At 41.7% G+C, this 24,445-nt stretch overlaps 1 protein-coding gene across 1 annotated transcript in view; it reads right to left on the minus strand.

The window, feature by feature from the left end:
- The window catches only part of MYO3B (myosin IIIB), a 241,767-nt gene that overhangs the window by 74,447 nt on the left and 142,875 nt on the right, over positions 1–24,445 (minus strand). Inside the window, exons 22-26 of the mRNA XM_063305914.1 lie at positions 16,278–16,357; positions 13,976–13,996; positions 12,265–12,342; positions 11,639–11,844; positions 2,199–2,310 (exon numbers count right to left, since the gene is read on the minus strand). Of these exons, the coding sequence (XP_063161984.1) occupies positions 2,199–2,310; positions 11,639–11,844; positions 12,265–12,342; positions 13,976–13,996; positions 16,278–16,357 (497 nt within the window). The remainder of the gene's footprint in view (positions 1–2,198; positions 2,311–11,638; positions 11,845–12,264; positions 12,343–13,975; positions 13,997–16,277; positions 16,358–24,445) is intronic.

A 24,445-nucleotide genomic window follows, 5' to 3' on the forward strand; every position in this document is an offset into this window, starting at 1 on the left:
CATCTGATAAAGCAGCAGAATGTATGTTTTTTCAGTCTACATTCTGCATTTGATAGAGTCCCCCAAAAGGGTATACTTCATTTTGCCTCTTTAATGTTGGTACTGGTTCACAAAAGCAATACAGATGTTAAGCAGGTACATGTACACTCTGATTAGATTCACACATGAATGGAAGTCACTTGCCTAAAAGCATCTTCCTTCCTTATCCACTTATCCCTCAGAGAAAGGAGAAAGCCAAGCTACTGGAAAATGACTTCTGATACGGTTATGCTGCATGTTTTCCAAATGGTGGGACCTCTCCTTAGCTCACACACATTCTAAGATAGTGCAAACTATCCAGATGGGACTACAGTACACACTTACTGTTTTAATCAGCACAGAGGGTTCATCCACACAGCTGCTTTTGCTACACTCTCCTCCCGTTCTGAAGCTGGGAGAGAGCCCCATTGTCCTATAACAAGTTGTCCCCATAGTGTACTCTTACTCGACATATGAAACAGAACCATGCTGTCTCTACAGCGGTACCATAATGTATAATGTTGCAAGGGCAGTGATGGGTGGTTTCCCCTGGCGGTTTGAATATCACCAACTAAGGGAAAAGCCACCACCAACCATGAGTACAATGTGCTTGTTGGGATGAATGCCTGGATGTTCTGTCCCATCATTCTTTTCCCCAAATACTGTCAACCTATCGACCACTAGATAACAGCAAAGATTTTGTTTCCCTTGACGGCAATGGTGGTTGCCCCTGATTTGTGGTGTCCAGATGCGGCTGCTGCATAAGCATCTCTGAGATTTTCATGTGTATGGGAGATGAATTAAGCTCTCAGGTATATCTACATAGTTTTTCAAAATGATTATTAACCTGTTGACTAGTCAGCCTATCAACCAATAGGTAGCAGACATGAGTTAAAAGGGGTTTTTAATCTCTGGAATTTCTTCTAAAGATCTTCCATGTTTCTGCAGCTGAGATGTGGCCAGTGGATAATTGTTGCATAGTTTGAGAAAAGGGTCTGACTGAATATGTCTAAGTGGATGTCAACCTATCTTTCCAAATAAAGCAAATAAAGTGGCTGTGGAATCTGGGATTCCCTTGCAGCTAGAAGAGCATGTATAGAAACCCCTCTGGACTACCTACATTAGAGCTTGGCTTGAACTGACATTCCAAAGCAGGAGTGGTAGGAGTGCAATATCCATCTTTTGAGTGTTTAGGGTTACACTGTCTCTCCATCCTGGAAGCAACCACTTTTAGGTCAGTTAGTTTATTATTTATTTATTTATTTAGCACATTTTTCCACCGCCCATCTCAAACATGACTCTGGGCGTTGACTTACCCATAAGGAAAAACACACACAAAGGAAGTGGCTCTGGAAACTAGGGTTCTGATCTCCCTGGCAGCTAAAATAGCACAGCAGAACTGGTACAGAACCAAGCAACTGGACAGACTAGGGCAGACCCATAGCACACCTGCCAGACCAATTGAAACTGAGCAGATTGCCAAGCCTCATCTCAAGCCACCTTCTCCATCTATCTACACTGAATGTCTTTTATCAGCACCACACAGAAAACACCATTCTACACAAGAATACCTAAAGCCATCTTCAAACTGCCTTAGCAGCCATTTTATGATAAGAAAGAGGTGATGTCATGAGGACATGTCCTCACCACATGGTAAGTAGAGCATCCACGCCAGGGCAAACAGGCCGTGTGGATGAACTCTTAGATATGACATTAAATTCTGCTGAGGTATAACAGAAATACCAGTTGGCTCTTGTTTGTTTGTTCCACTGGCCCTTATTGCACACTGCCAATCCCATCTGAGGATGTCCCTTATTTCCAGGGTTACTGTCCCAGAAAGCCTATTGTTTCTCGAGAATTTCTCACATAAAAAGGGAAGGAGGCAATGTTCTTCAAGACTGTCATATCCTCAAGAGTGCCAAGGGACCACAGTATACAATTCCATTTTCATGTGAGGGTATATGTCCATGTCTTCCGAAAAGCAGTGTCCCATGTCTTCTAAGTTATGGGAACATACTGCAAGAAGTACAGTACAATCAGCTTTCAGACACAGGTTGTAAAGAGTGGTTTTTAAAAATAATATTAGTTTGAATACCTTGCACAGCACTACTAAGCATTACAGGACTCTCATGATGATTGTACCTTCTGCTCCAAGAGATGTGGAATGGAATTTATCCTACCTTTGTTTTCCCAAGAGCCCACTTGTCTAACTGGGCCTTTTGAAGAATAGCGATGCAGTTTTCTTTGCTCGGAGGAGGGGTCTCATGTGCCTTGAAAGCAATGTAATAATATCTACAGAAATATAAAGGATAACAAAGATCAGATCTGAATAAGCAAACTTGTTTACTATGGCACAGAAAATCCTGCAAATATTATGGATCAGAACTGCATGCACCTGGCCTTCATATTACTATGTTCCCATCAAGTCTGACCATGTTGGCTGGAGTGATGGGAGTTAGAATCCGAGGGTCACAGATTTGCACCCATTTAGCCCTCATATTTTCTCTTCCTATACATGCCAGTTCCCAGCCACCCCCAAAATTAAGTGTGTAGTATTGAGCAAACCATTGCAAGTGTTTAAAAAGGGTATAATAGCCATCTTTCATAGGCATCTGTGGGTGAAATGGGGCAAATGACAAAACATACTGTACATGATAATGCCAGATATGTGCAACTGGACCATGTGCATAGTGATGTCATTGCACAAGCAGCATAAATTCTGCTGTCCCCATTGGTGACTGCTGACCCAGGCCTGCTGCTGGCAAATGGTGCTCTCTTTATGCATGGTGTGCAGGACTTGTTAAGGACAGGGATTGGTGGACTCCCCTGGTTTGTTTCCTTCCACTCCCACCAAAACTCAACAACTGGCAGGAAAACATCCACCTATCATCCCTCCTCAGTTGTTAGCCAGGCTCCTTTGGGACATGGGTTGACTGCTGCTTCAGAGGAGCACTAAATCCATAGTCAAAGGCAGCCTGAAGAACAGCTGACGGGTGTGGAGGGAGTTCCATTATGAAGCTGCAGGAAACTCTCTCTTTCTCACCTGATTCACCCCACAGCCCTCCCTGCATCCAGCTGCCAGCATTGATCAGGCTGATCCAGATCTCTGAGCCAAAGTTAAAGATGTGGTGGGTACAGGGCACGAGCCCACTTTAAAGGACTAGGCTTTCCTGCTGCCCAAAGCAGGATAGCCCCAGAAGGCAACACTCAGGGACCGAAGAGGGACAGACATATTGCTACACCAGCCTCCAGTGATCTGTACATGCTGGACTAATCCCACCTCTCAGGGGTCACCTGACTGTGCTACCCACAGAATTAAGAATGTCTACCTGCATCAAAACCTGTACAGGATTTTAACGCCAGTACGCAAAGGATCTCAAGGCTGCCCCAGGTATGCTATGGGAAGCAGATGAAGGTAACACTATAAGCTGAAAAAAGAGGCTATTCATGTTTGTGCCACAAGTCATACACAAGTGAGGAAAGGCTCTATACAGCCTCAGGAAGAGGCTGATTCATTATGCATCTATTCAAATGGTCTTTATTCCATGGACCTCATGCTGCAGTTTGACTACTGTTCTATGCCACTTACCTGGATGCTGACCTTACTGAACTGAAAGGGACTTACATCTGAGCAGAAATGTGTCAGGTTCTACTGACACAATACTGCTTTTGAGTATGCCACAAACTCTTCATTATTTTTGAATTTACAGAGCTTTGAAACACTTTTTTGCAGCAACCAGCTGTGGGTCTATTTCAAAGGCTACCATTCTGTCTCTGCCTCATACCATAATCCATGTAGCACTTCCTTTGGTGGAAGAACAATTAAACTGAAAATGATTTACTAAATACAGAATCAACTGGATGACTGAAAGATACAATTATAGGATTAGAGTGTTTTCTGCAAAGTAACATGGAGCTAAAAAGCAAAAGGAAAGAAAACTTAGTAACTCCCACGTGAGCGCAAAATGTTTTACAGATTGTTTTAAAGGAACAATAATAGAGTGGATAGTTTTGGAAAAAGATTGAAAAAGAGACAATTACTGTGTGTGATGGTTTGCATGTTTATTAAAATGTAACTCACACAGACTTCAAGGAAATATAGCCTAAAATATCTCTCTCATGTAATTCACACAAACTTTCCTTGAAGTTTGTGTGAATGATGTGAGTTATGTATATACAGCTTTTCTATCAAACATACTTCATATTCCTTATGAATAAGGAAGCGTAATATTACTCAGAGATCTTTAGTGTGCTGGGGAAGCTTTCAGTCACCACCAAACACTTTACAGTCGTCTTCCCCATCCTGACACCCACCAGATGCGTTAGACTTCCATGTTGCCAGAATAGCATAATATTCCTTAATTATACATAGCTTAAGAACGTACTTCAAAGTCAACCCCATTTATTTCCATCGTGGTACCATACTGTGATCCTGGACAGCTAAAGGATAATCTTATATGTACTTTCTCAAATATTAAGAACATTTAAGATCTTCTCTATCTGCCCCAGTCCTCCTCCCTTAAAACAAATTTGGCAGCCAGTAACTAAGGGAGTGGACCTTCTCAGCGGTGGCACACTGTCTCTGGAAGGCTGTCCTTGGAAACTGGCTAGGTCTGTATTTTGGCAGCAGGTCAAGCTGTATTATCCCAGGCCTTTTAAAATATCAACTAAAATTGATTTTAATCTGTACCCCAGATCCTCATATATGTTTTCTTTTCATTTCTGCTCTTTTAATCTTGTGAAACCTACTTTTTTGTGTTGTTGCCACCAACAAGTTCTTTATTCCAGTTACTGGCTGCAAGATGCCCTGGTCTGTCGGCTTCTTTAAAAATAAAATTGCAGGCATGGCAGCAATTATTTTATCAATAAGGAGCATGTTTAATAATACCATGGCAGGAGCTCTACAGAAGCCAAACGTCTTCCCCAGCTTCTAGTAATATTCACTAGAGCAGGATATTTGGACTGCTAAAACATAGGTTTATAATGTCCTACAGGAAGTTTGTAAAAAGATAAGATATGGTAAGATCCTTATGGGACAGAGGTGATTTTAAAAGTCCTAATCCCTATGCACTGGTACTTTATATACACAGACGCAAATTTAGAAATAATTACACTGGTTGTACAGGAGTATAGTAGTCTCACCACACCAATCACCTGAGCTGTGTGCCTGTTCAGTCTATTGTTCAGATGCTGTTCACATGAAATTAAGGCTTTGGTTCTCCATGCTTAGAATTCTTTGATATTAAATCAGAGTTGGACCAAGTACTTCCCCAAAAGGAACCATTTCCTGACAGTTCTTCAAACCAAATAGTATATTTTGTAAAACAGGACAGGGGCCCTTCCCATCTGAAGACTTATCATTTAGCCCCCAACATGACTGATTACATCACAGATGCCCTAGGTTCCTCATTTTATTTTTAATTATTTAACTAAATAAATAAATTTATGAAGGAACTATAAACAAGCAAACAAACTAAACCATCAGAATTATTAAAAAGCATAACACAAGTTTGCTTTGATACAAGGAGGTACAATAAATAACAAGTGTTTATTTTATAATTTTATGATGTTGATGTTATATGATTACTAACACTCTCACATCTAATAATGCTATGCCATGTGTTTTCCTCTATCACTTTATCCGACCCCACAAATCTTAAGTCTGCAGCTGCTGGTAGCACTGCTCCTCCTCCCCCATCCCCAAGTTGCATGGCCCTGTCATCATGTAAATGTTCTCTTAACATACTTGCTTGCATATGAATAGTGTAATTCAGCACAAGATATGCATTTAGTTCTATAATAAATGGCCCTTCTGAGAGATTTCACAAACCAGGGAAATTTAAGCCAAGATCAAAGCCATGGGACTTGTCCTGATGCACTTGTATGAGTCTCATTAGCATTAACAAATAAAGGGAGGAATGCAAATCTGAGTGCCTCTATTTCTATTTTCACCAAAATGAAACAGGAAACAGGGTTCTAATCCATAACAAATTGCTTCTGAAAATATGATTCTGGTGCAAAAAAAATGTTTTTGTTTTCTGTACTTGGTATTTCCACTTACAAAATAAATATTTGTGTGGAAGGAAGGAAGGAAGGCAGGCAGGCAGGCAGGCAGGCAGGCAGGAAGGAAGGTAGGCCATTTGCATATTTAGCTGAATATATGTTACTCCTGTACAATACTTACAGAAAAAAAAAGATAAATGAGGCTGAACTAGGCAGGAATAGATGATTTAACCCACCATACTATATTGGTTTATGTAATGGTAAGTCCCAGTGCATTCAATGGGTCTTATTCTTTAATATGGTAAGTGCATTTAGAAAAATGTTGTAACAATCCTTTTGTTAAGAACAATGCCTTAGGAACAGTTGCAGATAAGGAAGTGTAAAATATGGACCACAACTTATCTCCATTACTCTTGTCTAATAACATTAGACAAAAACTATGTGACAGTGTTCAATGCTCAATTATATTCATGTTAAGGACCCCAAAAGAGCATTTGGGCTATCTAGCCTTCACTTAAAGAAATCCACAGGATTTATTCTCTTCTTTAGAGAATAGTGTCCTTCAAACTTGCTGCTACCTTTCCAAATTTCAAATTCAAATTTATAGCCCTATACAATAAAGGTACACATTCAACATCCAAGAATGGCACAGCGTACTAATTTTGTAAGCTGCCCAGAGCCATGTATGTGAGATGGGCAGCTATATAAATCGAATAAATAAATACTCTTAATATATTGCATCTATTTCTAGAGTAGCTACGTAGCTGGAGAACTCTGTTCTCTTATCATTTGCGGGATCTCTGGCACTTGTGAAATGTCAGCTTATTTGAAGGAATAAAACCAAAAGAGAATGACATTTCTTGAAAGTTTAGTACCAAAACGCTTCACTGACATGGAGAAGGGAGAATCCCCATTTTCTATTGATTAGTTTTTGACCTCCTGAAATAAATCACATGTTCAACTTTCATCCAACACCTTGAACACTGGCCCCAAATCCTCAGTTTCCAAATTTGTCATATGGGGGAAGGGACAATGTCAGTATGAATGCTGCATAACTTCCTGCACAGAGATCTTGATAAATCAAGGTGTGAAAATAAGTAGCCATGTATTCCTTATGTTTATAAAATCTTGTTTGGCCTTAATGACCAGACAGAGGTTGAGCCTCTTCTTCAGCAGAATGTGAAATAAAGATCAGGTTCATGAGCCAATGGGTGGCGGGCAAAATAATGTGTTCTGGGTGTACAACATTCACATACAAATGTATACTTGCATGCACTCTCTCCTACTCCAAATTCTGACATAATTTAAATATCTCCTTCCTGAAGGTTGAAACTATATCTGGCATCAGTCAGTTGGGCAGGAAAGAAGATGTAAGATTCAAATGAAGGGAGAAGCTCTTAATTGCTCACCTGCATACCACTGCAAAATCCCACTGCCTATAATCCCAACAGGAGCACAGTTGGGATGGAAAAGACATACAAGGCAGTCCATCCTCTCCCACTGTGTTCTGCAGCAAATGCCTGGCAGCTAATGTAGAGAGGGGAATTCAGAAGCAGCCACAGCAGAGGCAGCAAGAAGATCCATGGTAGGCTGCACAAGAACTTCTTGCAGGGACCATTCTGGCCAGCAGACCACAGCTGCACACATTTTAAATCAATTCTAACACAGAGAAATGTATGCCATAATAAATTTGAAAAGTCTTTAAGGTGTCACAGGATTCTTTATATTTAATAGTATGTTTTGATTTCTCTGAGCTGTTCCCTAATATTTTGCATAATGCAATTGTATTGCACTGTATTTGCATAATGCATTATCCTGATATTATATAAGTGGTTTAGAGAAAACTAGTTATAGATCAGTAACTTAACACCAAAATAAATTATTTCTGATGCGTAAATGTCTACATTACAAATTCATGGAACTGATCTTTCAGACTTTCTTCAATGATGCTTTATCATGGATAAAGGGGAAAAGTTGGCCCAGTCCAAGACACTCTGCTGTCTGAGGTAAAAGAGAAGGCAGTAAGTTTCCTGTTCCATTTAAGAATGCTGATTGCCCTGGCAGTTGACTCTTACTTCAATACTATAGCTGGTATCTTCCACCAGACTTGAGGTCATCAGAGTGGCATAGGGGCATAGAGAAAGTCACAATGCACTCACTGTCCTGCCCTCCAACATCTTGTAGCTTTTTGTTGCCCCACAACACCTGTTGTGTACAACAGTCATCTTGTTCCACCTAACAGTAAAGCAGGACCAGGGAACAAGAAATCTAACTGTATGACTAGGAAGTCTTAAGATGGTGCCTAATCTCAGGTACTTAGTTATTAGATAAACTGTGCTTGACTATGCTCAGGTATACATTGTCTTTAGAAAAACCAAACTCTCTAAGATTGAATCATGCCACTGAAAGGAGGTTCCAAGGTTGAGCCCAAACACGAGTTTGATTTTTTTTATCCTTAAGTATTTTGAGGATCTCTGGCTAAAAGAATTAGGAGCAATTAAGCTTTGTGTTTCTAAAGTAACTTTCAGGCTTGCCACATAAAATAGCCCCATGCCACATGAAAACCAGACAGACAAGCATCAAACAAAAGTTTAGCTTTTATTTACCTCAGCCTAATTGTCTGTTTCCTGTTTTGAGTGCTCTGTACACATCTTTCCTGCTGAGGGTTTACAAAACAGCAGCTACCAGAGATAAGGAGTATGCCTATTCATAAGAAGTGTACTTATTCATTGAATAACATCAAGGGGAAAATGCTGCTTCATTTATTTTGTTGGTAAGTTGCTCAAATGGATGAAAATATAAACTCATTGGCTTAGAAAAATCTTCGATAACCTTAGATTTACTGACATTTTGAAACTCTTCTTTATACTTGCCTATTTAAAAAAAAATAGGAAGAAGTACCATTTCATTTCATGTCTGGCCTGTTTTTCTGAAATGCTTCTATATATTCCTTATACCTAAGCATATGCAACAGGAGTAAAATTCATCATATAATGTGTAAATTATTCCAGATAGATATTATTTCACATATTCTATAAGGAATTCTATAAGAAAAAAATAGAACAAAATACCCAATTGCTTAAAATTAAAATCAGGTCACAGACATTAAATAGTAACAATATAAAACCAGATTTCAATCGCCAGTTAACTCAATACTAAGAGTTAATGTGGTGTCATGATAGAATATCAAAGTGGAATTGAAGAATAACTGTTTTTAAGTCTAACTCAACCAGAAGCTCATTGGATGACTATGGTCCAGCCACTATCCTTTAGACCAACCTGACAAATTGTTGCACATAAACTATATATGCCATCATGAGCTGGAGACACAAGGTAAAATTATGACTGCTTACATATATGCATATACATGTACTACATACATTTGCATGTATATGTAAATGAATCCCCCCCCAGGTGAAATGTAAAAAGGGCCATGTAGGAACAAGTGGGTGGTCATATCTATTTTTTCCTGGCAAATTGCTGCTGTTTTTATTTTTACTTGTTAAAAAATCCTGGCATTCAATGGAAGGAAATTAAGCAAGTTAAATCTAGATTAGTGTAGCTGGAGGCCTGACCCCAAGTTGCCTCAGGGATCCAAAAATCTTTGGAAATGGCAGGTCCAAAATTACCTATGCCTCATTCCTGAAATGCTATGTCTTGGGGCCTTCCACTGATATTGTCTTCACACCTAAATAACTTTCTCTGAGCAGATACAACCCTGTGAGCTGGTAGAATTCCTGTTGCCAGAGAGAGGCTTCCTCCACCTTATCCTAACCTTTACCAGCCAATATATTCCCTAATGGATGGTAGCCCTCTAGATTATTGTCACTGAATGTTTCTTGAGGAGTCCTTCAATTATCTATCTTCTGATCCATCAAACTCTCTGAGGTGACACTACCTGTCTGACTTTGTTTGCCCTTGGTAATTAAACAAGTCTCCAAATTTGTAGTTAAACTGATCCATTGAAAAGTATAATGAAGATAAGGTAAAGGTTTCCCTTGACATTAAGTCCAGTCGTGTCCGACTCTAGGGGGCGGTGTTCATCTCCGTTTCAAAGCCGAAGAGCCGGCATTTGTCTGTAGACACTTCCGTGGTCATGTGGCCGGCATGACTAAACGGAATGCCGTTATCTGCCTGCTGAAGCGGTACCTATTAATCTACTCACATTTGCATGTTTTCGAACTGCTAGGTTGGCAGGAGCTGGGACTAGCAACGGGAGCTCACCCCATCACGCGGATTCGAACCGCCGACCTTCCGATCGGCAAGCTCAGCAGCTCAGCGGTTTAACCCGCAGCGCCCCCGCGTCCCTATAATGAAGATAGACACCAGTAATTTGCATGAAAATTGGGACAAGGAGTTGGATTATCCTCTCATATCAATGGGTTAAGGTTTTAAAGAATGTTAAATATGCATCTTTTGTCTTAAATTATGTCCAATTCAACAAAGTATTTTTTCCAAGTGTACTGGATACTTTAGAGGATGTTTATTAAGAATTAGATATCAACTTCAGTAAGATGGAAATGTAAAATGGTGGAGGGGACATTGACACCTATGTTTTGGGACTGCTCCATGGTTGTTTCCTTTTACCTTAATATTCATAAGTATGTTAATATGGAATTGGGAGAAGGAAGATTCAAGAATGTTACTGTAAGGCTGAACTTTATACCAAAAATTTGGAATGTAACGATCTATGTAAAACTCTGGCTTTATTAAGTATAGTTTGCAGCTAAAAATGGTTTTCCTTCAGTGGAAAGATTCTGTAACTACTCGTTTTAAATCTTGGATTGATGAAATGTGTTTACTGTCATCTATTTCATATCAAACAGAAAAGTCTCACCAATACTAAGATGGTCAAGATTTAATCTGTTGTTTGAAAATGTATGTATAGTTTTTTCTTTTCTTTCCCTCTCTCCCCATCCTGTTTATTTAGTTTCTGTTAAGCTTTACTTTTTTTTCTTTCTACATTTTATATGCAATACCAATTATTTTTTAGAAGGAGTAGAAATGAACCTGGCTAGTAGTTCAATGAAAGACCTCCATGGAACACCAGGACTAGCTTGAAAATTTGAAAAGACATCCTAGAAGAAGGCAGTGGCAACCAGTTCTCTATTATTCTTTAATATTCTCTATTATCCAGGGAAACTACATGGATGTCTCCATAAAGTCATCAGGAGATTTGCTCAATTCAAAGGAGATGTTACCTTTTAACTCATCAAAATGCTCTCAACGTACTGGGAAATACCAGTACTGCCAAAGTTTCCAGTAAAAGGCAAAGCTGACCTACTCAAAGCAAGCCATACAACAGATAAATTTAACCAGTCCTGAAATTTTTAACAATTTTGTTTAAAAATTGTTTCAGAAGTCTTGAAATTTGTGGAATTGTTAGATATAGATTTTTTGGTTTTGGTTTTTCTTTAATCACAACCTCCTAAAACTATGACTTTTTAACATTATAAAAGAGGAGGAAATTATTTATCAACATAATTCCATCCCTGTCTGTTTTCTGAATTGCTACAATCTAGGAATTGGTGAACTGGCTCTGTACTATTTAGCCTGCCATCCTACTAAAAGCCATTTTCAAGGGTAATTCTTTCGTACAGAACATGAAATAGCTTACCTTTTCACAAACTCATCAAAATGAATGCGATGAGAATATCCTTGCTGACGTATGTTGACAGTCTCTAAAATGCCAGTGTAGCGTAGCTGCACTAAGACTCTCTCTTGAGAAAATTTCAGTGCCTTTCGGTCATCATTGGGCTTAATACAGCGAACAAAGTGAGGTTGCCCAATCACCATTTTAGACAATAGATCCATCAGAGAATACTAAAAAAGTAAAGCAAGATAACATATAGCGTAAGAGCACTATTTTCTTTGAAGGGGATGAAATTCTAGGCATCCTTCTCTTACCTTTTACCCATCTAAAAATCTGTTCTAATAAGAAGTAACAGACTTGAAAATATGTTTGAATCCCTTTCGAAATCTGCCTTCTTCTCACCCAGTTATTCACTGCCAGACAAGCCTTATCTTAATAGTTTTCCTTTGACCTTTGTCTCTCCGCAGTTCTACTAAAATAATTAAGCCATTTGTTGACATGTTCATTCATCCCTGCCTTGTCCATCTAAAGGAATCCCTTCTGGCAGAGCTTGTGTATGTTCAGCACAGTGCCAGGCGTACTGCCAAAATTATCTAAATGAGATGTTGGGAAAGCAGTGAAATTACAAAACTGCAATTTAAATTCCCTACCCTGAAATAGGAAGCCACAGTTTGTCTCTTCATGTTGGTGGTTTCCTCAGGGTGCCTCATAATTTCCATGGTGTCAACCTGGAATCAAAAATCAGAGAGGTAAAAATTCTTGAACCATCTGTTACTGTGCTTAATCTTCAATATACTGTATGTTTCCCAACATTGTTTATATCCATTCATTACATCATCAAAGACTGTGCATCTATCTTGAGCTGTGAATGTAGAGAAAAGTTTCTTACTTGAAGAAAAATCATCTGCTTGGCAACTACCACAATGTATAGTGCCTCATTTTCATCTGCCTCTGATCTCTCAGTGTCTGAGAGCAATTTGGAGGGGAGCTGGGGATCTTAATGTCATCGCATCATGTATAAGGAGGCAAAAAGGTGTGTTTCAGTAACTGTCTTCACACTGCCTCATAGTACTGACTTCTTCAAGATCACCAATTTTAGAGTGATGAAGAATTTGTAACTTTTTTTTCAGAATTCAGGACAAAATTGGAAGGTAGTACAAAAGACAGCATAGATCTATGCAGTGAATGTAGAAGGTTCCAATTAGCTGCTGAGAAACTCCTGCAGTCAAGACTTGAATAGTCTCACCCATCTGAAATAGAGAAAACTCAGCTAGCTAGGCAAATGTATAAAACAAGTGGGGTCTAGAAGTAAGTGTTGCAGAATAAGATATTCCCTGTTCAGGATACCAAGCACTCTATTCTACTCCAGCTCAAAGACAATGTTCTGTGGCCACTTACAATGTTTGTGTTTCACTGAACTATCTTGTGTCCCATCCCTTTAGGGTTTTTCTCTTCAGTTTTTTTTTTGGGGGGGGGGAATCTCTATAAAAAAAAATTCAGCGTATCCTCAAAGCCTACTGATATCATCTCCTGGTTCAGAGTTAGTGCTGTTTTAGCAACATAGGGCCCAATACTCAGAATCCAGAAATAAAAGGAATTATATGCCATTTTGTAATTTAAAGTGTGGTTTAAAAACTTGTCCCCCGCCCTAAGATTCAGAGATGTAGGCCATTATAATGATCTATAATGTGTGATGGATCATAGCAGGAATAAATAATATAGTTAGACAGCTATCCTTTCCCTACATTGTCTTGTCCCTGAATATTAACATTTTTATTTCCCTGGGTTTTTTTTTTTTTGGAGTAATTTTTTATTACTCCATGTCATTAGTTGGTTCTTCCTGTCAAATTGTCACTTTTCTAAATAAAAACCTGTAAAGTGCTTCATTCCCCCAAACAAATATATGGAATAGCAAGCACATGATTTGTTACATGTCTTCGTTATGCTAACACTACAGCTGTTCTAAATTAAGAATAAGTAAATGCATCGGACCTTGTGAATGAAAAAATAATCCTTCCCAAGTAGTTACCAATCAAAAGCAGCTTTGTTTCACTGCATCACCCAAATGAAATGAAAGAAAACAATCTGGTCCCTGTTCACATGGTGCTTGGAAACATTTCAGCACACACCCACACACTGTGGTAGTTTGCCATCTGCTGTGAACAGGTGGCACTTATGTATTAACCTAAGAACATGTGAACCCTTTGTGCAGCACTTTCAGCACCTGCATTAAGCCCAGAGGTCACCACTTCACATCCTGTTTCCTAAGTCACATCTGATCCAGGCCAATATTCTCTAAGGGGCTACCAGCAGAGGCATAGAAAAGATGGCTGATCCCAAAATAGGAATGCCATGCCTTACCTTGAGGAGATACTTAGGAGTGCATGCAAAACAGAAAGGAGAAGAAAGACCACTCAGGAGTGGGAGCGGATTTAAGATCAGACTCTTTGATATAGTGCCAGGAGAGAGACAGCCAGACAGACAGAGAGAGGGGAGAAAGTGGGGGGGGGGGGATGTAAAAATAAAATCTTCTTTTTCAAAACAGAATAGTTACTGTTTCTTTCTCAGACAGCAAAATGATTTTTAAATGAATAAGTTAAAAGACACCCTCAGGAAGACATTTTTAGTGGTGACAGAAAAGTCCCATGTAAGGCAAAAGGAGAGAAATGCTGCATCAGCATGGGCAATGAGAAATGTAGGTCACATAACCAAGGAAATGTCAACCTTCCAAATTCAAATCTTACAGGAAAGAAGTGAGGGAGATATTTCTAAGCAGAAATGAGCAACCTTTTTCTCCAGAGAAGAGAGGGGAAAGAATGCCAGCACTGAATCCTGAGAGACTGGTGATATTTGTGCATTGTAATAATTGTTACCTATTATTCTCCCAGGTTCTTTCAATCCGCAGATGCCAGCAATCAGGTAGACTGGTCCCTTTTGGCTAAAGACTATATGGTTTACTTTTTATTTATTTCCTTGTTATTTTTAAGTCTATACATCTACACTTCTCCATCCCAAGGATTTTTGATCCAGTTGAGGTCCCTGCTGATTGAAAGATCTGATTTTCACTGATTTGCTCTCCCTCTGCAGTCCACTGTGCCACTCCAAATCTTCTCCAGAAAATTAGGAACCCCCAGAACAACAGAGATGGCGCAAGGGAAAGGTTATTTAGGAAAGGAGGGTAGGTGTAATCACCTCTACTCCTGTAGAGGTAGGCTGCTCTATACCATCTGATCAAAGATCAGAAAGGACAACTCCTTTCACTGGTGAAAGAGAACCTTGGATGACAGCACTTTGTTTCTGGTACTAAACATCCAAAGAAAGATACTGATTCAAAGATGCTTCAGACTTTGTATTGTTTCATGTTGTTGTTTAATTAATCCTTTAATTAATCCTTGTGGGGGAGATGGGCGGTGATAAAAATATAATAAATAAATAAATAATTTCATTTTCCCCCCCATTATTTTCTTTCATTAATCTTTTTAATCTATAATCTTTCCTTATTTCATGTTGTTGTTTAATTCCAAGCTTTTACTGTGCCAAGCCACATTTTTATGCATAAGCCTACACATCAATTCTGAAGAAAGAGTATAGTTCTGAAGAAAAGAAAAAAGTTTTAGGGTGAAATTATAAACAACAGAAATTACAGGGTTGCCAGAAAAAGTAGTTCCATATTTAGTTCTCTTGCTTTCTCAGTATTGTTCAATGAAATTAATTGGAAGAAATATTGTCTTGTAAGTGCTTTTAGATGTTCTAACATGCAGTTACCCTACCTCCTTAATCTAATCTGACAGGGGAGGCAACCATCACTGCCCTCTGTTTGTAAGGAAAAGGTGGAATATTTGTTTGTTTCTTTGTTTTTATTGGTAACACAAGGAATGCTCTATCTACAGTAGAACAGTGTTTCCCAACTCTGTGATTTTCATTGTTGAGAATTCAGGGGTTGGGGGAAGGAGGAGGAGAAACTGATAGCATGGTGTCATGTCTATGTTTACCAAGGGTTAAAGGAAAAAGACTTTAAGTAATTTCTAATTCAGTCAAATAATTGGATGGATGGTCTTCGGACTCTAACCCACTCCAGTTGAGTACTGTCTACCAAACTCACCAAACGTGACATAGAAAAAATGAAGAGAATGTTAAACTATATGCTATGAAGAAATCTCAAAAGATCAAGGGCAATCCTTTAGTTTCTGCCAAATGTCTGATATAACTTAAGAACAGAAATCTGAGCTTTATCAAGCATATTCAGTCCTCCACTATTGATATCATTCAGCTCGTTTGTGGCAGTGCTGTGGTCAGGAGGGGAAATGCCTAAAAGCCCATGTTTGATCACTACAGTATTAATACGTCATTCCCAAGAGGGAGATTATACGTAATTTTTCTGTGTGCCACTAATACAGAGAGCAAGGGAAAAAAGCAAATTAAAAAAAAGATAATGGTAATAAAGATGATTCTCCTATAGGAAGAAAAAAATAAGCAACTACTCTTTATAATAATAAGTGAAAAATAATTAAACAAAATTAAATAATTAGAATGTTACAAGTCAATGGCTTCCAAAAAGAATTCTAAGTGAATATGAATAGCAAGAAAGCATTTCAGCCTCTCTAGTACTGTATATTTCAGACCTCTTTTCAAATACGAAGACCAAGTTTAGGCATGTACTGACCTTAATACGACCCGAACCAAGCTGCGGAGGTAAAGATCTTGATGCGGCTGTTACTCTTGCCCTTGCTTGAGCCAAGTTACCTGTTTGAAAAGGGAGAGGCAGAATAAGGAGAAAGCAGTAAAGATTAAAAACAATTATAAAAAAGGAAAGTCTCCCCCAAATGGAACTCAACTCCTGGTGACCACGTGACACATCTGTGTTGCTTTCGTGGCAACGATATGGAAGTGGGTTGCCACTGGGCAAAACAACCATGAAAACCAGAAAGTAAGGCAAGTAACATAAGTAAGAGCCACATGAACCCTAGGGTATTTTCCTTAGGGAGCCTAGAAGCATGCGCTCACTGGGTTTTCAAATGAAACCAATCTTTGCAAATGAAATTAGAATTGCACCGGCGGGCAACTCCTTCCCAGCCCTCTATGGAACAGCCTTTGCACCCACCCCTGTAAGCACATTCAAGTACATATTTTGCTTCCTATTATCCAGTCCTCTTGACTTGCAAAACAAGGACTGCCTGCAAATTTCTAGGGAAGCATCTTAAGACATGGGTGTTAAGAGCAAGAAAAACAAGACCAATACTATATCCATGAAAATGGGGGCTAGGGGGGTAAGTAATATGCAAAGCATTGAAAACAGTCAGAAGGAGTGGACAAAAAAATTAAAGACAGGAGCTAAGAGAAAAGGAAATCTAACTAAATTTAGTTCATACCAATTCCATTCACCAATCTTCCAGGCCATTCTATCCTTGCAAATTATACCTGCTTCCATGAGGTCCATATACCAATTAAATTTGGCCCAGATGCATTTGCAGCATCTGAAACTCCCCCATTACTATCATTATTGGCACATGCTCTAGATGATTCTGTCTGGAGTATTAAATAGCATTAGTAAAGTATCTTTATTTCAATCAATCTTTACTTCAGTCTATCAATAAAGTAGATATTAGCTGTTTGTAAGAACTCTTGAATAAAGAGTTTGAATACGTCATACTCACAAATCAACAGCTAAGGGTTTTAAAGAATATTAATTAAATTTCTTATGATTTTAAGATATGTATTTTAAGAATATATTCAACTGAAGTTTTCATGTTTATTGGACACTCCAGGAAAAAACGTATTAAAAGGGCTGGCTCTTAACTTCGGTATTTTGGAAGAGGAAAAAGGATGAGGGTACACATACATACAGTATGAGCTTGTCATATTATTGCCCCATTTTGGTTTGATGCCATAAGTTTGTTAATATAGTGTTATTAATACAGTTTGAATATATGAATATAGATTTACACTATACACCAAAAACATGGAAGTTATAATTATATGAAGAATTATAGTTTTATTGACCATAGGGGAGAGCATAAAAGAACACTATTCAATGTTAGGAAGATAGCATAACGCTATATTTACAGTCTTGGATTGCAAATATGGATGTGTATTTTATTGATGAGCTGACTCTTTATCAAAGTAAAGACTGATGATTTTATTTTGTGAGGTCAAGATATAATGACTTATTTTAAGATAAGCCCAAACTATTATTTCTATGCAATCTAAAATGGTTTTGGGGGTTTTTTTTCTCTTTTCTCTTTTGTGTTTTCATATATTTTTCTTTCTCTTCCCTTTCTTTCTTAACCCATTCAGTCTTCCTTAATATATTTTTGATATATTCCTACTGTGTTCAACTTAATTTTATATTTCTTTCACTTCTAAATAACAATGAACCAGAGCATGTTCTTATACAGAGGCATTTTATCACATCGTAAAGTTTATGCAGATTTAGAGTATTTTAGGTGTATTTTACACATGTGCCAAATGGTGAACAGATGCTTACACATGCATAAAGTAAATTTTACTTTCACTTTTGGATTACAATATTAGAATGGCAACTACCAAAGACATGGCGAAAAGAGGAGAAGGGAGGAGGGGATCATTAGAGCAACCTGCAGAAAGAGGAATTATGCCAGAATTGCTTCAGGAAATGTTTGAGGAATTAGGCAAAAAGTCGTCTGAACTAGTTAGTATTAAATTGATAGCTTTTGAAGAAAGAATGGATGAAAGACTTGTAAAGATGAAAGAAGAGATGAAAGAAGAAGTTAAGAAGATGGAAAACTCTGTAAAACAAGTGACTGGAGATGTAAAACAAATTAATGACAGTGGAAATTTTGGAAAGTAAGACAGAAGTTATAAATAGATGGAAAGAGATTTAGATTATCTGGCATTATTGGAAGTTGAGAGAGAAGGGCTTTTGTTGAGATTCAGAGTGATTCCAGAGGATTCTGGTGAAGACATTAGAGAAAAAGTAATTAAAGCTTTATCAAACTTTTTGGAGTGGGATGAAGAGGATACCGAGGCAGAAACTGATAAAGTTTATAGAATAAATATAAGATTTGAAAAATTAAGAAAAGTTTCAAGGGATATCCTAATGCACTTTGTCAGGAAAAAGACAAGAGACCAAGTTCTGCAGCAGCATTTTAATACAATACTGAAGACTGATAATACAGGTTTAATCATGCTTAAAGAAATTCTGATTAGAATACTGCATAACAGAAAAGAGTATTTCTTTCTGACTGGAAGGAATGATTTTTACTTTTAAACAGCAAAGGTTTCAACTGAATTCTGTGCAGAAAGCCAGAGAATTTCTAGAAAAATTCCAAGAAGAAATAGAGACTACACAAAAACTTTTAGAGGTGCAACAGGAAAGTGAAAGGGATTATACTGAATTAGCCACTACAGGTATTGCATTTTTTCCTTTCATCCACAGTCTTTTTCACTTCATCATTCAACTAAGGAACTTTTTTCATACTTTCTATTAGTGTCATTCCACACACTTCTGTAGAAGTTTGTAACAACTCTTTTCACTGTGTTTCACCCAGTTTCCACATGAACTTTCCCTTACATTCATGTAAGTATTTTCTGGTATCTTTTCATATAGGACTTGTACTTTCTCTTTCTGTAGTTGTTGTACTTTCCTTTTCATTTCTCTTACTTTTTTCTATGTCTCATTTTCTTTCAAGATTCACTTGTGACCCTACCAAAAATGATATCTCACATTCAAAACTACTAAATAACCAAAACTGATCCAACATTAGGACTAGAATCTTCACAGGCAGTGATTCAAGGGCAGAGCAATTTGATCATTACATTTATTTCAAGAACTAGAAATGCCATTATAGAAGAAATCCAAGTGTAAGATTTAAACCGTTTACAAAATAAGCAAGGTTCAGCTTTTGCACCTTTTTCCTGCTTATTGTCATGACCTCGTTGAAAGGCACAAAGAGCCTCACAACGTAGATCATGATCATAAAGGAATAGAGGAAGGAGATAATTAAATCAGAGATTTAAACAAGCACCCAAAGCATCCACACCCATGGACTCATATGCAACGAAAAGAAGGGCTTCCGATGAGCAGAGATAAGCTGCACCTGGTGCCCTGGAGGACCCTCCGGAATCAAGAGGATGAGGGAAGACACCGGGAAAACGCCCACGCAACCATCAAGGCACCCATCAAGAGGGATTAGGGACAATGAAGGGTGGAGAAGCACGGGACCCCGAAAGAGGGTATAAACAGGGCGCTTCACCACCGCAACCCCGTTCCCGTTTTTCGTTCTGTCAGCTACCATTCCAATAAACCGGAAATCCTTAATACCCATTAAGTGAGTCCGTGTCTTATTGCAAAGCGAGCCTGACCCTGACATAAAAACAGGAACCGACAAATATTTTTTTGCCTAGCACCTATCCAACCAGCTTGTGAGGGACCCAGCTAGGTATGAGCAACCACTCGGCACCCGGCGGAGAAGCTCCCCTTTCCTCGGGCGGGATGCAGCTGAGGTCCGGGCGGCGCCACGCCCGGGTAAGTATGGGATCCAGCTCAGGGGAAGAGGAGTGGGAGGGAACCACCCCGGCACCCCGGGGCCCGCGGGCTGCCGGGTGCGAGACGAGGGGGTCCTCTCCAGGTTCGCCCGGCACCCCGGAGGAAGCGCGAGCCGAGCCGACACCCACGGCGGACGGAGTCGAGGGATTGCCCGGCACCCCGGAGGGACCGAGGGAAGGTCGGTCCTCCACAACAGCCACCCGAAGAGAGGGCGAGTGGAGTGGCGAGCGCACCGGCGGGAATCTGCAGGCGGCGGCAAGGCTGGACGCGTTGGAGGAAGGGATGCAGGCGATGCGGCTGCTGCTCCAACAGCTGATGGCGGCGCAGAAACCCCGCGGCGGCAGCATCGTGGAGGCGCACCCGGACGAGAGACGGTGGGATGACCTCGCAGGAGGCGGTGGCTACGAAGGAGCGCGGTCCAAGGAGCCCACCCGACGACCGGAGGCACACCCAGACGAGAGGCGGTGGGATGACCTCGGCGGCGGCGGCAGATACAGCGGAGCCCGGTCCCAGGAGCCCACCCGACGACTGGAGGCACACCCGGAGGAAAGACGGAGTGGCTACCCAGCGGACGGCAGCTGCTACGGTGGAGCCCGATCCCAGGAGCCCACCCAACGACCGGAGACGCACCCGGACAAAAGGCGGAGCGAGGACCCGGAGTACGGCGGCGGCGACAGCAGGGGCCGGTCCCAAGAGCCCACCCGATGGAGGACATCCCGCCCTCCCACCCTGCCTAGGGGGCGGCTTACTTGCGAGGAGACCCAGAGAGAGACAAGGCTACCGCAAGAGGACTGGAGACAATCCGACCCACACCAGCCCCCGTGGAGCACGCTGCATGGCCCAGAGACGACCTGGAGCCAAACCAGAATGGCTGCCAAGGACTTTGGCATAAAGTTTGATGGGGACCCCTCAAAACTCTCATTTTTCCTAACAAATGCGAGGTACTACCTCGAAGAATGGGGTCCCTGCTTCAGGACGGAAAGGGGCAAAGTCAATGCCCTGGCCATAAAACTAAAAGGATGGGCCGCCGATTGGTACATCCAGCTGTGCCAATCAGGCGCCCGGGCGCTGCAGGACAGCACAGAATTCCTGCGGGCACTGAAGCTGCACTTCAGGGACCCCCTGGAGCAAGAAAGAGCTAAAAGGGCGCTGAAAACACTAAGGCAAGGACAGCGCCCCGTGGCAGAGTATGCCATGGAGTTCCAAGCCCTAGCCGGAAAAGTGGACACCTGGTCTCAATTGACCCTGATTGAGAAATTCAAACAAGGACTTAACTTAAACGTCCTCCGGTGGGCACTCTGCCGCAACAATCCCAACTCCATGACCGAATGGATCCGGCTGGCGGGGGAAGCAGAAGACGCCCACGACACATTCCTCCACGCCAAGAAGGAGGCGCAGCAGACGGAGGCAACGAGACCCCCACGAACAGCTGCGAGGCCGGGAAGGTGAGACCCCAACCATGGAAGGAGGAATGGGACCGGCGCTTTGCAAAAGGGCAGTGCTTCACGTGCGGCAAGGACGACCATAAGGCAGCAGCATGCCCCAAACCGACACCCAGAGAGAGCACGAGGAGGGCACCAACTGCACCAACCCCAGCACCAAGAAAGCGACCAGCAGCGAAGGGGGAGTATCAAGCCAGACACTTCCTCTACAGCTCAGAGGAGGAGGGAAGCAATCCCGATGAGCCGACGGGAAACAACAGCCACCTGGCCTAAGGGGCGCTGAAGGACAGGTGAAGAAGAGTAACAGGCGCAACGACAAAGGGGTGAGTGGGGAATGCCCCACCCTCTATGTCCGTGTCACCCTCACCCATGGGGATAAAACTGAAAAGGTCTGGGCACTGATTGACTCTGGCTGCTCCAAAAGTCTAATGCACCCAGACCTGGTAGCCGCGCTTAACCTCCGCTGCTATCCACTTCAGCACCATTTGGTGTTCACGCAGCTTGACGGATCAGCAGCGGGAGGGGGCCCGGTCACCCAATACACCGGAGAAACCGCGCTAAGGCTCGGCAGCCACGAGGAAAAATTGGCTTTCATCGTGGCACCGGTGGGGCAACCCCTACTCATACTAGGGATCCCATGGCTCGTGCAGCAAAACCCAGTCATCAACTGGAAAACCAGAGAGATTAAGTTTGCTGATGGGCGTTATCAAGCACCTGCAGGGAACAGGGTCCCCCGAGCGGCCATGGGGGGGGCAACGACGACTGCAGAGCACAGAGAGGCGGTGCTGCCAGAGGGACTGCCAATCAAATACGTGGACTTTGCAGACGTTTTCGGCGAGAAAGAGGCAGACAACCTCCCCCCCCACAGGAAAACGGACTGTGCCATTGAACTGGTCCCGGGGGTACCCCTACCCAAACCCAAAATATATGCCATGACCCAGCGGGAGCGGGCTGCATTGAGGGACTTTGTGGACAAAAACTTGGCAAGAGGTTTTATCGAGCCTGCAAACTCTCCAGTAGGAGCACCAGTCCTCTTTCGCGAGAAAAAGGACAGGTCACTGCGGCTCTGTACAGATTACCACAGATTAAATGCAGCATGCATATCAAATAAATACCCCTTACCCTTAATAAAGGACATCTTGTCCCACCTGGCAAAGGGTAAGGTATTCTCCAAACTTGACATAAGGGAAGCCTATTATCGTATACGGATACGGGAGGGGGATGAGTGGAAAACTGCCTTCAACTGCCCATTGGGGGCGTTTCAATATAAGGTGCTCCCATTCGGACTGGCAGGAGCACCGGGGGTTTTCATGCAATTAATTAATGAGGTCCTGCATGACCACCTTTTTAAGGGGGTGTTGGTTTACCTCGACGATGTATTAATCTACACGGAAACGGAACGTGAGCACGAACGCTTGTTAAAAGAAGTGCTCAGGAAACTCCGCAAGGCAGAGCTGTTTGCCAAACTCTCCAAGTGCGAGTTTCACAAGAAACAAATTGACTATCTAGGGTATAGGATTTCAGCTAAAGGAATAGAAATGGACCCAAGCAAGGTCCAAGCCATACTGGCGTGGGAGCGCCCACGCACGAGGAGACAACTCCAAAGTCTCCTCGGATTCACGAATTTTTACAGGGGGTTTACCCCGAGGCTGGTGGAGATTATATTACCCCTAACTGACCTACTAAAGACAAAGGGCTTGGGGGACACGCGCAAATCAAGAAACCCAGGGGCGTTACTAAACTGGACAGCTGATTGTCAAATGGCATTCGAGAGACTAAAAAACCTCTTTACAGCTGAGCCAGTGCTACAGCACCCCGACCCCACCAAGCCTTTCGTGGTGCAAGCAGACGCCTCCGACTTTTCCATCGGAGCTATCCTGCTCCAAAGGAACTCCGACAACCACCTAAAACCCTGCGCCTACCTTTCCCGCAAATTCTCCGAAACAGAGAGGAGATGGCATGTATGGGAAAAGGAGGCGTTCGCAGTGAAGACAGCTCTGGAAACATGGAGGCACCTGCTGGAAGGGGCCACCTGCCCCTTCGAGGTCTGGACGGACCACAAGAACTTGGAGGCACTCAGTACGCCAAAACGGCTCAGCCTGAAGCAGGTGCGTTGGGCTCAGTTCTTCAGCCAGTTTAATTTCACGCTGAAATTTATACCGGGCAGGAAGAACTTCCTGGCAGATGCCCTCTCCCGACGGCCGCAGGACGACACGCAAGCCTCCGACATCGTGGGGACAGTATGGATGGAGAAACAGCTGGGCTGCCCAGCTGTCATGCGCAGCCAGACAAGGAATCAGCGCACGCCAGCACGAATGGTAGGGAACGAACAGAGCCGCCATTTAATTTCACCGAACTGGCAACAAAAACTTGCACAAGCACTACAAACAGATACATGGTTGCAGACCAACCAACACCATGTATCTATCAAGGACAATCTCACCTGGAAAGAGAAAGTCTTGTACGTGCCAGAATCTCTGCGGGGGGAAATCTTACACAGATTACACAATGACAAAACTGCGGGACATTTTGGGTTTGTAAAAACCCTTCAACTAATGAGGAGGCAATTTTGGTGGCCAAACCTGAGAAAAGACATTAAAAACTACGTTGCTACCTGCCCCACATGTGCCACCTCCAAACAGAAAGGGGGGAAACCCCAAGGGCTGCTGCAGCCAGTAGCCAGCCCCTCCCGCCCATGGAAAGAAATTTCCATGGACTTTATTGTGGACCTCCCACCCAGCCAAAGGAAAACATAATATGGGTGGTAAAAGACTATTTCTCAAAGCAGGCACACTTCATCCCGTGTGCAACCATCCCCTCCGCACAACAACTGGCACGCCTGTTCCTGACACACATATACAGGAT

The sequence above is a fragment of the Candoia aspera genome, chromosome 1, assembly GCF_035149785.1.
Source record: "Candoia aspera isolate rCanAsp1 chromosome 1, rCanAsp1.hap2, whole genome shotgun sequence".
Classification (NCBI taxonomy): Eukaryota; Metazoa; Chordata; class Lepidosauria; order Squamata; family Boidae; genus Candoia; species Candoia aspera.